This window comes from Xiphophorus hellerii, chromosome 13 (genome assembly GCF_003331165.1).
Source record: "Xiphophorus hellerii strain 12219 chromosome 13, Xiphophorus_hellerii-4.1, whole genome shotgun sequence".
In the NCBI taxonomy this organism is placed as follows: domain Eukaryota; kingdom Metazoa; phylum Chordata; class Actinopteri; order Cyprinodontiformes; family Poeciliidae; genus Xiphophorus; species Xiphophorus hellerii.
This window is the reverse complement of record NC_045684.1, coordinates 12,360,512-12,376,751: the sequence shown is the minus strand read 5'-3', so window position 1 is coordinate 12,376,751 and position 16,240 is coordinate 12,360,512. Positions and strand designations below refer to the sequence as shown.

The following is a 16,240-nucleotide window of genomic DNA, read 5'->3' as shown; positions in this document are numbered from 1 at the left end:
TTGTGTGTTTGCTTATTTATACTGTATATATTTGACCTTTTGCACGGGAGCTGCAATGGAAATTTCGTTGAATTCTGTTCAATGACAATAAATGCTATCTATTCTATTCTATTCTATTCTATCTATTCTATTTGTTCTTAAGTATGGTGGAGGATCCGTGATGCTGTGGGCTGGTTTCTCTTTTAAATACCCTGAAAATTGTGTTTGAGTGGATGACGTCAGAAATACTAAAATACCAGAAGATTTTAAATAAAAATCCGGCGGATTATCAGGAAAACAATTCAAAATATGCAATTAAATCAAGACAGAATGGTTATTAAAAACCTTTTAATGTCTATATCAGCTCAAAACTTGAAACTTAATAAAAACAAGGAGGAGAGCTAAGGAGAAAACTCACATTTCTGCCGCCATAATGACAAAAGTATAAAACAGCAGTTGTAATTTCTTCACATGGGATTTTTTTCCTCTACTTTATACATGCAGTTTATTTTTCCAGTTTGAGATTAAACTACTGCAATAAAAGATGGCTGCACTCTAAGGATTTTCTCACAGCTTTACCAGGAGCGCCACCAAATGCTCTAAATCACACAAGCAGAGCTGCGCGGCTTAAAAGAACAAAGAGCAAAACATGAGAACATCTTGTTTTCTACGTCAGCAGCCTGTTCTCTGATTTGCATTGTAATCGCAAACTAAACGGCTTGGCTTGAACGGCAGGTATTTGTGTATAATTACGCTCCTGAAAACCATCAGCTCCGAGGCGCTGACAGGCGGGGCGAGATTCATTCCTGAACTAAAGAAGCAACAGCTAAGAAGCCTTGAGAGCTTCTCAGTCCTAAAGACAGAAATGATCCATGGACAGACACACCCTGAGAGGTGATTAGAGTGCAAAGAAATAAGTAATCTACTCCAAACTGCACGTTAACCTTCTGTGGTGTGCAGTGAAAGGTGTTTGTCACAAGCGCTAAACATGTTAACTAAACATGCTCACTGGTAATTACCCATGTAGTCACAATTTTAATGTAGAAATTAATAAATTACTGGTATGTTTTAATGTTACCATGCGTCTACTTTAAGGTGCAGATGGATAATGGCTGAAAACTGAAAGACAAAGTCCAAACCACAACAAAAGAGTCACAGATGGAAGAATGAAGAGAATCAACATTGTACCATCAGCGAGAATGAAGACACTGAATTTCAAAACAAACCTTAATTAGTTTCTCCAGGATTACTGTCCGAAATATTTACAGACATGCACCCATGTGCAGAGAACATCGTCTAAAGTTACACAACAAATGTCTCAAACTTTAAATTCACACGTAGAGCTGTACAAGGCGGCTCAATTTCAATTTCAACAATGGCAGGGCCTTGCAGGAGTAGTCATACCTCTTTGAACCTTTTCATAATTGGTCACGTTACAACCACACACTGTATTTTATTAAAATTTTATGCAACAAACACAAATCAGAAACAATAAATATGGAAAATTTACATGCAAAATAATCTGTGCTGCAGAAAACTAAAATTAACCTGAACATAGCATCCCCATAATGACATATGGTGGTGGCAGCATCATGTCGTGGTGACATACTCTGCATACTTCAAATAATAAAAAAAGGACAACTTTTTTCTTACCATCATACTCTGAACCATGTTAAAACATAATTAAAAGCTTTTAACAACAAAATTCTCCAGTTAAGGTAAAAATAGAAATATAAGCTTCTATTTTGGATATTATGCATTTGTAGAGAGGTCAGTGCCTCACCGCACGTCACTGCATTTATTTACTGTATGTTGGTCAATCGCATAAAAATTAATAAAATAAATGTGAGTTTGCTGTTGTAACATGACAAAAGCTCAAAGGGTAATAATACGTTTGCGAAACACCACATCTAATGACCTGCAGCTCTGTTTGTATAGCATAACATAGCAGAATACGCTAAGAAAATGTTCCTTACATTTGGCTACAGCTAAATACTTCCTTTGATCTCTACACGCGTCTTCTCTCTGCTTCAAGGGCAAGTGCAGACTCGGATCTCTTAAATAAACATAATATGTTCCAAGGTTTTAAGCATCTGTTCTGGGCATAAATATGCAAATGCACATCTGCTTTGACCGGCTTGCCCGTGCAGCTCAGGGAACATTTGATTTCCATTTCTGCGGTTCTCTCAGCCTGTAAAAACACAGAACAAAGCTCAGATCCACTCATGCCACCTCCTACATGTCGGTGCATGTTTGCACAAAATCATTTCTCAGGGCGAGAATGAACCTTCAGGTTAATTAAACTTAAAGAAAACAGCTTTGCTGATAACATCAAACCCATTGGTTCAAGTATTTTTCACAACAATGATTGATTTTCCCTCTAAGCTTCAGAACAAAATGATTTAATGATTGTATAACAAAACGTTGCAACAGTTTATGCAGCAATTCAAAAAGTATCTTGCAATCTGTTTCCAAATAGAATTCCATTCAACTTATGAAATATTTGTTATTTTTGGAATATTATATAAAGCCAGTTTCTTAAGGACTAAAAAGTAGGCTATAAAAAATACACAGCAAAAACACAAAATCTTGCCAATTTTGGTCTAGGTTTTAGAACAAATATCTTGGTAGACTTGAAATAAGATCAAACTAAATAACATATGATGTTTCAGCAAGATATGGGAGGCTGTTTTAACACAGCAATTCCTTACAATTACAGAAAAAGTACTTGTTTTATTGGCAGATTATTTCACTTATAACAAGACATTTTTCCTATGTTACATGTGAAATAATCTGCCAATGGAACAAGTACTTTTTCTGTGATTTTAATGAATTATTGACTTGAAACAAGCTCTTACATCTTGCTAAAAAGCTACTTATGAGTTAGTGTTGTCTTATTTTAAGTGTAGTAAGATACCAAAGTATTTTGGTAAGACCTAAATTTCTTGGCAAAATTTTGTGTTTTTGCAGTGTATAAATGGTAATATATCGACCGTTTGCAACTACGTCACTTAATCATTCGAAGCGCCATGATGGGCGTCGGAAGTGAGAATTGAACAGAGCAACTGTTCAATACTCCAACAACTGGCGAGTTGTTTCTGCCAGTTAATTCACGGTTTCTACTTGTTCGAGTCAAGCTAATTTGTCCGTGAACGTAACACACCGGGTTGGGGCTCATTTTCGGCGATATTCACAATAGTTGGAAATGGAACCGACTCGTACTTCCTCCCTCCTGACGTGTTGCTCAAATTACCGACTTTGCCTGAATTCACACCGCATAATTTATGTCACTTTGTCATAAACAGCGGTTCCCCTTAAACACGTAAAAAAGACGATATGCTAACCAGTTTTTTTCCAGGTCATGCTAGGCTACATGACGATGGGGCAGTGTTTCCATGGTTACGGATGGCTATACGCATCTTCGCCATAGTGCGAATATGTGATATCTTTCTATTCATACTTACTTATAAATTATGAACGTTAATCTTCTTACCTTGTAAAAAGTGTTCGCTACAAATCCGCGATGACGCCGAGGGCCGACAGTCATTATTATTGACAGCTGCTATCCATCGCCGTACCTTCCCTCATTAAAAGTTACACAATAAAATGACAAGTTTGGTTTGTATTCTTGTCTGTTTGTGCAGCTGACCCCGCAGCATCCTGTGACCATTTTTAATGCGAAATCAACTAAATAAGAGCGATATTAGGCTACCAGATGTGCGGTTTTTGACGGGCTTTACAGGAGCGCATATCGGTCGGTCGACGGTCATGGCGGAGCGGGCCGAGCTTCGACGAGAGTGACGTCACGTGAAAAGGGTCAATAGAAAGGATTACATCTTCAGTCAGAATGTTCTTCTGTTTACTTTTGTAATTTATGAAATATATTTCCATGGAATAAATTGTGTTTTTGGGTAGATATGGTACTCAATGCAACATTTTAATGTAAAATTTCCTTCAGTGATATATTTAAAACATACAGAGGAACTTAGAAAGCAACAAAGAATAAAATAGTCTGGGTTGCCCTTTCAGCTGAGTGGCAATGAGCCCTGAGGGGGAGTCTGTTCTCATTCACTGCTGTCCTGCTTTCAGGCATTCCAGACAAAAGAGCAGGAGGATGGATCAGTGCTTCAGCTGCTTTACAGATTCCAACTTGTTTTTCCACTCCCACTTATGGGTTTTTGCAATTAGGAATACCTCTCAGAATTGGGAACACTTGGTGTAAATGTAAACAAGACTTGTTTTCTTCATCAGCTCATCTGCATTCACAAGAACAACCCCCTTTCTAGGAACAAATGAAAGTGTCTTTCTTCAACCAAGACTCTCACTGCAATTTGTAAATCTGTCCAATAAAAGCTATAATTGCCAAGAAGAAAACCATTTTGACAAAATTTCATGTAAAACTGGGGAAAAAAAGAGATAATTTCCCGTTTTAAAATTTGCATCTAATTGTAAAGGATTCCGTTATGGGAGAAACAGAACTGCCAGGCAGCTGGCTGAAAGAAGGCGACTACATGTTTCCCTTGAGTCACAAGAAAGACAAATTCTGAAGTCTATAAATATTTCTGATCATGAAAAATGGAGAATGAACGCCTTTCCTGTCCAAAAAAATTTGGACAGGAAAGGCGCCGACTGCAGTTGAAAAGTGGACATACATCCAGATGAATTTGTCTATTGATGTTAGAAAGATGGTGGGGGTTAGTCAAGCTCAGCTTTTAAAGTCTTTGTTTGTCTGTTTGGACAGACCAAGAGATAAAAAGTCAAGTTTTCTACATATTTTATATAAGTATAAATAACAATCAGCATTTTCCAAACTCAAATAGTCAAAGGAAATGTTCACCAACCTCTAGGATGTTGAACCTCAAGAAGCACCACATAAAACTCTAATTAAGTTAACATTTAAACAGCAGATTGTCTGTTGAGTAGCTGACTGCAGGATCCACTGCAGCAGAAAGCCTAACTAAACTAGCTAATGTTAACTTGATACACTTGGTCCTCACAAGAGGACATAAGAACAAAATAGCAAAACGTATACAATTCTGCAACCAGAGCTTGAAAACCACCAGCAAATTCATTAAATATATGAAAATAATATATATATTTTTACCAACTCATGCTACCTGTCTGTGTTACAAAGTTTATACTTTGTAACAAACTTGTTTAAACTAAAGAAATATTTGCACCTTTTATTCCTAATTACCATTTTTTCTATTAAGGAAACGACAAACAATCAATATTTCATAATAGTTAATATTGTTTGAGACTAGGGATCAGCCCATCCCGAGTTTTATAGATTTATAACAAACATCCCTGATTTCTTAATGCCTGTATCATTACGTAATACAGACATCTGCTCCCTTTATAACATCCAGTCCCATGTCATTAAACTACTGTTCTCCATTACAGCTGCTCATCATTTAGGAGATGATCTCACTTTAAAGATTGACACTTTATACAAGGAGTCATCCACACAAAGCATCAATCAATGCACAGGACCAATAATTTGCAGCGACAGACGGTAGCATCACCAGTAGAGTTCACAGACGTCTGTACGGTTCACTTATCTCCAGCTACATCTGGTGTTATGATGGAGCAACATGACTACACGTTACAAATGGGTGGAGAACTCAGACAGTACTTGAAACAACTTTATATCAAATATTTTTTGCCCAACATGTAAAACAGCTCATGTGACAAGAAATGTAATAAAAATTATTTGTACTTTAAAAAAAAAAAAAGAAAACACCTCAGCCTGGATATATTCATAAAATTCAAGATAAATCTATTTTAAAAAAAAAAACAAAACATTGAAATTTTAAAAAGCAAAAATAAATAATCTCTCATCTCTCTCCACAGATAAAAAATCCCCCACCATAAAATACTTTATCTCAAAGAGCCACTATCATATCTACCTGAGCAGACGAAGCAATCTGAGACTCTTCCCAGGCAAATGTGATCCGGGCCGACTGCGTCTGTGTTGTGACTAAGCTTGTGGGAAGTCACGGTTGTCTTGCCTTACAAGGCTGGGTGAGGCACTGCCAGGCCCAACCCTGTTCCTGCGCACTGCTCCTCCAGGCGGGGAGCTACAGTGCCAGTCAACGATAGCCTCCCCTGTAGGACTCTTATGACACATGCACAACGGAAAAAACGGGGAGAGACGTTCCCACTGCCTTGATCATAAGCAGCCAAGAACAGTTTATATTAAACCGGGGAACATTTTAATAGTCCTGTATAGCTTAAAGGTGACCTATTATGCAACCTTGAAGAAGTTTGGATAAGTCTATTTGCTGTAGAAAGTATGCTCATAAAATTGTTTTGCTCAGAATTGTTCTTACAGTTCTGTCAATTTGAGATGTTTTAGGGTCTCTTATTAAAATCAAACAAACTGCTGATCACACCATTCAACATTTACACTCACACATGAAAATAACTGCAAAAGGATTCACAATTATATAATCATATATCTTTGAAAAGCATTAGTAGCGCCTCCTGCACAACCAACAAGATTACGGCAAGTGGTTTCTGGATGGCAAGTCAACAACACTTGTTGCCATTGTACAGCACATACAGTGGTAAAATCAGCTGACCAATGCTACATTCACACTGGAGCGTGAAGTGACCCAATTCCGAATTTTTGTCAAATCATATTTTTTCACACTTACAAATATAAGCGACTTGTATGTGATCTCCAGTGTGAACTACAAACGACCTGAAAGTGTCCCGCATGCGCAGCAAAGCAATTTTGAAGTTGTTGTCTGATCAGAGCAGCATATTAACAACTTAATCCTCATTATTGTCTGCCATGGTTGTTGTCGTTTTTCTTCCCGCTTGTGCGCATCAGGATGCAGAGTAGTGACGTTTATAGAATATCTGTGACGTTCAGGGTCTGGCCGTTCAGATTCAGGTAACATTTGAAAAGATTGTATACGTATCGGATATCCAAATGGCCTGGGTCGCATTTGAAAAAAATCTGACCTGTGTTGTTCAGACTGTCATAAAAAGATCAGATACAGGTAGCATTATGTCCAAAAAAATAAATAAATCTGAATAGGGTCAGTTCACGCTGCAGTGTGAACACAGACCAAATGTTCTATCACAGCTGTCCCCAACCTTTTTAGTCGCTGTTGCTGCGGAGGGGGGGGGGGGGGGTGCGCGTCGTAAGTATCGAGTTCGATGCTGTTGTTTTCGGGGGGTGCGCCGCAGTACTCCAATGTTGTTTTGTTACTCATTCTGCTGCAAGTTGGCTCAATTTTGACTCGTAAGACGTAACCGGTAAAATCCGGTTCATTATTTCTTGCGCGGCCCGGTACCAATTGGTCCGTGGACCGGTACCGGTTCGCGGCCCAGTGGTTGGGGACCACTGGTCTATCAGATCTTCGTACGCTGTCAGAATAGCATACATGCAGTGAGTACGCATGCCTGTGCATGCACATTAAGAAGTCCGACCTTCAGAGGAGCTGTCAGTTCACCATATGAGACAAGTTACGACAAAAATAAGTCAATAAATTGTTTTCAATTGTTTTCAAATGATAACTACATAGATATACATGTAGTCTTTGTTTGTCTGTTTGTCTTTGTTTGTTTGCATTGTCGTGGTTTCTAAGTGTATTTAAAGCAGGGACTAGCTAAAGCTGCAGTGAACTACAACACACTCCTGTGTAAAACTCGCCTCCCTGTTGCTTGATGATGGTCTGACTAGTTAACCGCTAAGTCAGGATGTCATACAGCTGTTGTGTATGATGTCATGATTCTATGTTGCTGATTAAATAAAATCATATGGTAATGACAGCGTATACTTGTATGACAGATATAGCCGTCAGTCCGTGCTCAAGGGTATGACGATCTGACAGCGTATGCTGATCTGACAGAACACCGGAGGTTTTTGAAAAGGCTTATTTTCCAGACACCTAAAAACATGAACTTGTTGCCAAATGCTGGCAATAAGTTCAGCTGGGTGTTTTAAGAGCTTGGGCTTTTTTTTAAGAAGCAGCAGAGACCCAAATGGAAGTACAAAAATAGGCAAAATGTGAATTTTACATAAAACATCTCCTTCAACATTCAAACTAAAGCAGAGTTTTATTATTTCAGCGATTCAGTCCGTGTCAGTGAAAGTACTACGCATGCAAACCTGTGAATCCTGAGTTACTGAGGTGATAAAAACGGCAAAAGGACAAGGCTGTTGTTTGTCTGCCAAACGGTGACATTGGTAGGTAGCAGCACTCTGAGGAATGTGTCATGCTGGTTACATAAAGCTGATTAATGAAAAGTCTTTATATAACAGTTTCTGGTTTGGTTACAGTGTGCAAAATAAACAAAACTGTGCAAATAAAACTGACTGAACACACCAAATATGTTCATGTTTGTCTGCGCTGGCTGTCCTTACACACATTTAAGCTAACAACACAAAGTGTTTGGTGTCCTTTATATGCCTAATCGGGGGGAGTAATGGATAAAGTTTTGTCATATATAAAGTTTTATCATATATAAATAAAATTTGTCATAAAAGATGCACTATATTTATAAATTATATACAGTATATTCAGCAAAAAGATATTTTATGATATCTTTTAGCTGAATTAAAAATGTTCATTTAAACCATAAGTTTGTTTTTGAAAGGAAATTCAGCTTTTCACAGCAAAAAACCAAAATCTTACCAAGTATTTTTGGTCTAGTTCAGGGGTGAGGGCAGGTGTCCTGCAACTCTTAGATGTCTCCCTGGTCCAACACACTTTAATCCAACAGCTGAATCACCTCCTAGGTGCAGTCAAGTTCTCCAGAGTCTTGCTAATAACCTGATTATTTGACTCAGGTATGTTGAAGTAGAGATGCATCTAAAAGTTGCAGGAGACCGGCCCTCCAGCCCTGGAGTTGCCCACCTCTGGTCTAGTTTCTAGTGCAAATATCTTAGTACCCGTGAAATTAGACAAAGCTGCGCACAAGTAACATTTCCACAACATATCTGGGCTTGTTTTAAGTAAACACTTCCTTAATATTGATGAAAAGGTTTTAGTCCCACCACCAGATTATTTCACTTATGGGAAAAATGTCTTGTTATAAGTTAAATAATCTGCCGGTGGAACAAGAACTTATTTAAAATCAGGAATGCAGACATGAAATGTTTGTTCCAGTTTTTGCTGATAATGGATACGAGTTGATGTGTTGATTTAATAAATCATAAGTGTTTATTTACTTAAAACAAGCTCAGATATCTTGCTAAAAAGCTACTTGTAAGTTAGTTTTATCTTATTTTATGTATACTTGCATTTTCACTAGAAACTAGACAAAAATACTTGGTAAGATTTTGTGTATTTGCAATGTTTAAGTGTGAACAACTCACAAGTGAGAAATATCAGGTGGGAAACAAAACCGTTCAAAGACTCTAAAGGACAACTGACACCAATAAATAACTCAATCAAGTCAGGGATTGTGGCCTCAAAAACAACAACAACTAAAGCTATAAAAGAATATCCACTTGCCCAGAAGGAACACTTTTAAGCCAAAACAAAGTATGCACAGCCTGGAGAGAGAGGATGAATACTTTAGGCATTTTCTTTAGATGACTAGATCTAAAAGCTTGAGACACTGCATTTGTTTGGAAGAAGAAGAGAGGTGAATAACCCAGAGAACCGGAGCGAATCATGGTCACTTCATTGGCTCTGGGCCTGGGAATCTTGTCAAGTTGAAAGAAATCCAGAAGGAATGAAGATTTTGAACCAAACATCTAAAGCAATCAGCACCAAAACCTTTCTTTTTCGTTTTCCAACATGACAAAAAAATAAATGATGTCATTTATTTGACAGTGACCTCAAATAAATGTTTGTTGTTAAATAGGTGCAGAAAGAAGACCTCAGGAATGAGAACATTATTTAAGGAAATTAATTCACCTGAAAGTCAAGGATGAAGACAAGATCAGGGTCTTTGCAAAAAGGTAATGAAATTCGGTAACACTTTATTTGAAGGGGTGTGCATAAGACATGAAGTGTCATTCGGTAAATAATGGCACTTTATGCAAAGTTTACACTTTTAATGCAACTTTTAGTGCAACTTTGCATTAAAAGTGTCATTATTCACTGAATGACACTTCATAACAGCAGTCATAAACATTCATATAGACTCATTCATGTTCATGACAGGTGTTAGGTCATGTTTATGTCAGTCTTATGCACACTCCTTCAAATAAAGTGTTAATCCAAAGGAGCTTCAAAGAACAGTGAGCTGGGGTTCCTCAAGAAACTTGTTTAAAAAAAACTACAACAAAGGCAGACAGCTTAATGTTTAAGGAACATAAAAAAAAAAAAATTGATGTGGAATATATTAATATCCAGAAGTATAAAGCAAGCATTCAAAGGATGTTTCATAAAAACTATGCTAAAAACTATTTAATCTGTTTAGGAAATCTTGGTAAAAATGGTAAAATCATGAACCATTGTTCTTTAATTTTTACTTAATTTTGTCTAATACTTTAACAATTAACCATGAAGATCTGAATAAGATGAACTGTGACCCCAGCATTATCATACTGAAAACCTACCAAATGTCCAACAGCTGTCTGTTCATGCCGTTCTTTTAACAAAAGTGTACATTAAACGTTTGTTTTTTATTATTCCTGAGTGACTCGCACATATTTGTAGTTATAACTGTTATTTCTTGACATGCCAGCAGTGGAAACAAGCCATTTAAATGTTTGTTTCACACATAAAAAAAGACCTTCAGCTTGATCTCTTTATGATGGCCATGTAAATACACGGCAGAGTTGACAGTAAACAGATCAGAATCCAGCTAAGCTATTTTAATAACATCCTAGCATGGAAAATGATAGGTCTCCTCTGCTTGCTCTCACGCTATGAGAGAAGATGCTTCAGGACTGCGGCTCTGCAGCAGAATGTGGTGAAAAGTTTCTCGCTCGAGATATGAAATGCTCCGAGTTAAACTGTAAGAATTATCCACTTCATTACATCATGAACAAACAGAGTTAACCTGACAAACACTGCGTGTGTGTTCACTAAGGCCTGCACTTCCTGCATTACGTCTATATAAACATATTTTGTTCAGTCATGTCTCCGATACTCTTGGCATGCATGATGGGAAATAATGCAGTCAGTTTCTCTTCTGTCTTTACAACACGTTGCGAAATGTTTAATCTTTATCTGGCAAAATCTCTTTGGTGTGTTTGATGAAATGCCATTTGATTGTCACATAAATGGTTAAGCGTGTTCCAAAAAATCAAAACAACAAAAAAAAACGTTTGATTGCCAATCCGATGATGGCATTTCTTTTTAACTACAGGCCCAACAGGTCTTGGCACATTCTTACTGAGTAAGCAACTCGGTAAAGTCAAGTCAATTGTTTTTCACAAAAGATTGACTTAATTAAGTTCTGGAGGGCTTGAAACAATAAAAAGTGTTTTTAAACAACAAATAACACCCACAGGGTGTTCTTTGTCCTTTTGGCTTGTTTCAACACATCGACTCATATCCATTATCAGCAAAAAGTGGGACAAACATTTAATCTCTGATTCCTGCTAAAGTTTGCCAAACCATCCAAAAGTAACTCAGGATGTTAAATATGTGAAAGGAATATTTGTTTTGCACAATTAAAATGCACAAACATTTATCAATCTATAATTCAAACGTCTTTAATTTGGAGTATTATTTATGGTTGGTTAATTACATTCAGCTGTTGAATAAATAGATACCTTTTTCCTCACTGTTTTATGTTAATTAAAATTGCAAAAATGCGTGTTTTAAATGCTACAATAATGAGAGAGAGAATCTGTCTGATTTTCCTGTGGTTATATCTGATTATTTATGTCTTTGAAATCTGACATTTACATCCATTTTCTGAGTTTTCTGCTTTTGAACTGCATGATTTGGGTCAAACCTTTTGGGTTTTCTTCCTTAAGCCTCTTACAATAGTTTTCTGGAGTTCTGGCTCATTTGTACTCACAGAGCTGGTGCAGCTGATTCAGGTTTGTAGGCCACCTCACTCTCACACACCTTTTCAGATCTGCCCACAAATTCTCTACCGGATTAAGATCAGGGCTTTGTGATGGCCACACCAAAACAATGACGTTGTCGTCATTAAGCCACTTTGTCTGAATGCTTATCGTCCATTTGGAAGATCAATCTGCGCCCAGCCTTTAACTTCAACATCATTTTCCACATAATTTTATTTTCTCCCATTGTTTTTATGAAGAGCACCAGTTCCTCCTGCAGTAAAATAGCCCCACAACATGATGCTGCCACCACCATGCTTCACAGTTAGGATAGTACAAGCATCCCCGTTCTTCCTCCAAGTGTAACGATGACCAAACAGATCCACTTCAGTTTCATCAGACTACAGGACATGTCTTCAAAAATAGATAGATGGATAAATGGATGAGTGGACAGACAGCAATATCTTTCTACAATCTAGATTGGATTTCCACTCAAACCTGGAAAAAAAAAAATTACATTTCAGACTTTTCTAGACTGTTGGAACCCTCTGAATAAAACTAAACCATTTATACACAAACAATACAATCAAATATTCTAGATTTTAAATGTTCTGACATCAGTAGTTTCACCTTAAACTAGCTGATAATATGAATAAACATTAAATAAACAAATTTGCAGTACCATAATTCTGCCACACTTTGCGCTATCTGAAAAAATCCAACAGTTTCTGAAAGGGGAGACGTTGCGCTTTCCAGCCAATATCGGGTTGTTACAGTAATTTCACCCCCACCGTAGCAGGAAGTGAAATTAATCTGAGGGACACTCTTAATAGTAAATTACAAAAATTATTGCTAGACATCGAAAGTTCCAGCTGTTATGGATAAATGGGCAAATATATTTACTCACAAGACATTTAAAGAACATCGTACAATTAAAGTAAGCAAAAATATCCAGGCGAAGATTTGAAACTTAAATAGTTAAATGAAACACCTAAAGACTTTCACATAAAAAGCAGAATAAACTATGCAGATAATTAAATTGTTGCAAACGGTTAAACAAGCAACAACAAGCAAGCCAGATTTGTTTCTTAAACATGTAACTTAGCACAGATTACCATTGATGTCATTTATTTAATATATAAATTTGCAATCCGATTGCACGTACTGACTCGGCTTTGTTGCATGTAGGTGATGTAATTGGATATCTTGTTTTAACAAGTCTCTCCCACCTTTTTATGCACAGGCGCCTCCCTGAAAAGTGCCAGATAATTTCTTTATCTGTTTCTAAATGGTCAGAACATCTGGACTGAAACGGCAGCGTGACATTTAGAAATAAGAGCCTGTACCCATTTCAAATGATTTATTTGTTTGGATTTGATATGGAAAAATAAACTTTTGTTAGAATAAATTTTCTGTCATTTTCAACCTTCAGCCAGAACTGTAGTAGTAAAACGTTGCTGTTTTTTCCTTGGAGTGAGGAGTAACGTTCACAAGTTAAATACACAAAGACAGGAACATAAGGAAACCCAGGTGAAGATTTATAAACTGGTTACCAAACAAAAACTTTAGTGGGAAAGACCGAAGAAACAAGCTCAACTTCCAAATTGAGCTTTATTTTGAATCTTACACTGCTGTGACAAAGTATTTACCTCTTTACAGATTTCTTAATTTTGCTTGTTCAGATGAAACTGATTTTAATATTGGATAAATATAATAGTAAGAATTTTATTTCTTCTCTTTTGCTTAAGGTAAGAAAAAGGAGCCAACAAAACCTGGTTTACATCCAGTTAACCTAACACCTGGATGCGTTGCCCTTGGCAACAACAGCAGGCATCGGTGTTTGCATGAACTCCTTCCTAGTGAGTTTTTAAATCACCGTGGACTAAGTTTGACCCACATAGGAGGATTTTTTAAAAAAAGGCCTGTTTCGTGAAACATATCACAATATCTCAATCAGATTTAAATCTGGACTTTGACTAGGTCACTAAAAAAAAACAACTTAATTTTGATTGAGTCATTCAACTCTGGATTTTTGTCCTTTTTAATATTACAGTAATTCTTTAAATTGGGCGTGTTATGTTGCTTTCTAAGATTTTAAAACCTACTTCCTGTTGTTAGATTATATTGAAGAGATTTTTTAAATCTAAACATGTAATCAAGTTGTGTGAGGGTGAAATTGAACCACAAAGTTGTGATTAGTGGCGACTTTGGCAGGTTGTTTTGGATAGTTTTAAACCTTTAAAAGAAAAAACAACATCTTTGGGATCCTGGGTGGCTCAGTTTGTGAGTAAAATCACCATCTAGGCAAAGGTGATTACCTCATGTTTCCTTTCCCTGTAAAATTACTGTCCCATAAAGACCACTAGTACAAAAGAACATCTTAAAAAGAAATCCATCATTTGTATTTGCTAATGTTTTGTTTGATGATCTGGAAGATTTAAGAGTGACAAAACCAATGTTTTCTGTAAGCAAGCACTTTAAAAAACATTGTGGTTTCAGGGGATCGTTAGAAGATCCCACAATTGACATTTTTTATGCCAAAGCTTTTCTAAATAAACTGCTAAGGGGCACCTGAAGGGTCATACCAACTCTAAGACAATGTTATTGTTCACTATAGTCATAAACAACTAACAGATAGCTGTACTATCACAAAGATAATATATCTTCTTTTTGCGATATAAATATATGTATTTTTAACATACATTGGCTGGTTTGCATTTAAATATGCGTCTATATCACATGTGTCAAACTCAAGGCCTGGGGGCCAAATCTGGCCCACCGTCGCTTTTTATGTGGCCCTCTGGACTCCAAATTACATCAATAAGTCCTTCCAGTTCTTCACAAATCTGCAAAATTGACATAAAATCAACAAATCTTTACATTTTTCCTGATTTCACTGCAAATTTTTCTCAAAATTGGTCAAAAACATTGAGTTGAAGTTTCAATGTAAAGCTGCCTCAGCTTGACTTGATGTCAAGTTATAGTAGGTGATTGATGGAGCGATAAATAAAAAGTCACGTTTAACATCATACATTAGTGTAAATATCGTAAAAAAATCCTTGCAAATATTTCTAAATTAATGCCACAAAGTCTGTGATTTTGATTGCAAAAAGGAAAAAAAAACACAAAAAACAATCACAAAATTCTGGAGAGACTGATCAGTGTGAGAAGATGTTCAATATTATTTCATTTTAATTGAATGCTGAAACAAACAGCTGTGTATTGATACGTTAACAATAGTTTCATCGATACATTCAGATTTTTAACACGGCCCAAAATGAAAATGAGTTTGACACGCGTGGTCTATATGGATGGTTGATTAATTTTTGCTTATGGCGAATTGACTTTTGAAAAGAGGTAGACGATGTAAGATTTATTTTTCTTCCAACTTCTCCTTTTCATTCCTTTGAATCAATATGCGACACGTTCATTTTAAACTGCGAGTAAATTCAACAAATGAAAATGAAATAAATTGTATTTCCTGTTGTGAGCAACCACCAGGATGCTCTTCTGTGTTTTTTAAATGATAAAATCTGTTTACCGAGTGCAGCAAACATCACACGCACATCAAAACAGGTGCACTGCTACGCATCTATTCCTACATGTTTATGAATATATAATGTGTGAAAACGTCTCCAGTGGGTATTACTGCTGTCAAACCTTAAACTCTTTTTAATGGTGAAACTTTAAACACTTTTTAAAGGTTCTTTAGGGATTTGAACAGGAGCCAAAAGGGAGGAAAAACAAGCTGGGCTGTCCGGTTAGTTAACTCCACAGCTGTTGGAAATCAGACAGGCCTAGGCTGTAAAATAATCTAATGTAGTCTGACTAATGTTCGCTACTCAAATAATAGTTTTAAAACATCACTCACGCTGCTTTTCTGGTCTTCTTCTCCACTGTCCGCCCTCCATCTCCCTCTCAGTCCGCTCATCTTGTCGCCGGAAGGTGACGAAAACACAAACAGAGATAAATAAGTGGAGTAGAAACTCTCTCCACTGTATTTTTGCTTAAAAATATCCTTGACACGACAGAGAGCGGGACTAGAGGCGACCAGACACCTGATGTAGTTTGTTGTACCTCTGCGTCCGTCTTTGACAGTGATGCCTTCACGGTCTGCCCAGGTGTGGTAAATATGAGTGACCAGCAGGTCTGCGCCTCACTTATATAAACCCAGACTCATGTATTACATATAAACATGTTGAATATACAAACAATAAATAAGCATGGATATACCAGTCTACTTTAAGTTTCATTTGAAATGTTTTTCTTCTTTTTTTGGCTTTTCGCCATCACACATGAATCTTCCTGTGAAACAGATGACTGATGCCG

The 16,240-nt window shown here is 36.8% G+C and overlaps 1 protein-coding gene across 3 annotated transcripts in view; it reads right to left on the bottom strand.

Moving 5' to 3' along the window:
* Window positions 1-15,930, bottom strand: part of tuft1b (tuftelin 1b) — a 31,469-nt gene extending 15,539 nt beyond the window's left edge. The window contains exon 1 of one of the 3 annotated variants that reach the window (XM_032581148.1): window positions 15,783-15,930. In XM_032581148.1, coding sequence (XP_032437039.1) covers window positions 15,783-15,842 — 60 coding nt within the window. In that variant the 5' untranslated portion in view covers window positions 15,843-15,930. Of the gene's footprint in view, window positions 1-5,888; window positions 6,009-15,782 lie in introns of those variants that run through there. The other 2 variants (XM_032581149.1, XM_032581151.1) reach the window with 2 other exon arrangements.
* Between the last annotated feature and the right edge of the window lie 310 nt (window positions 15,931-16,240).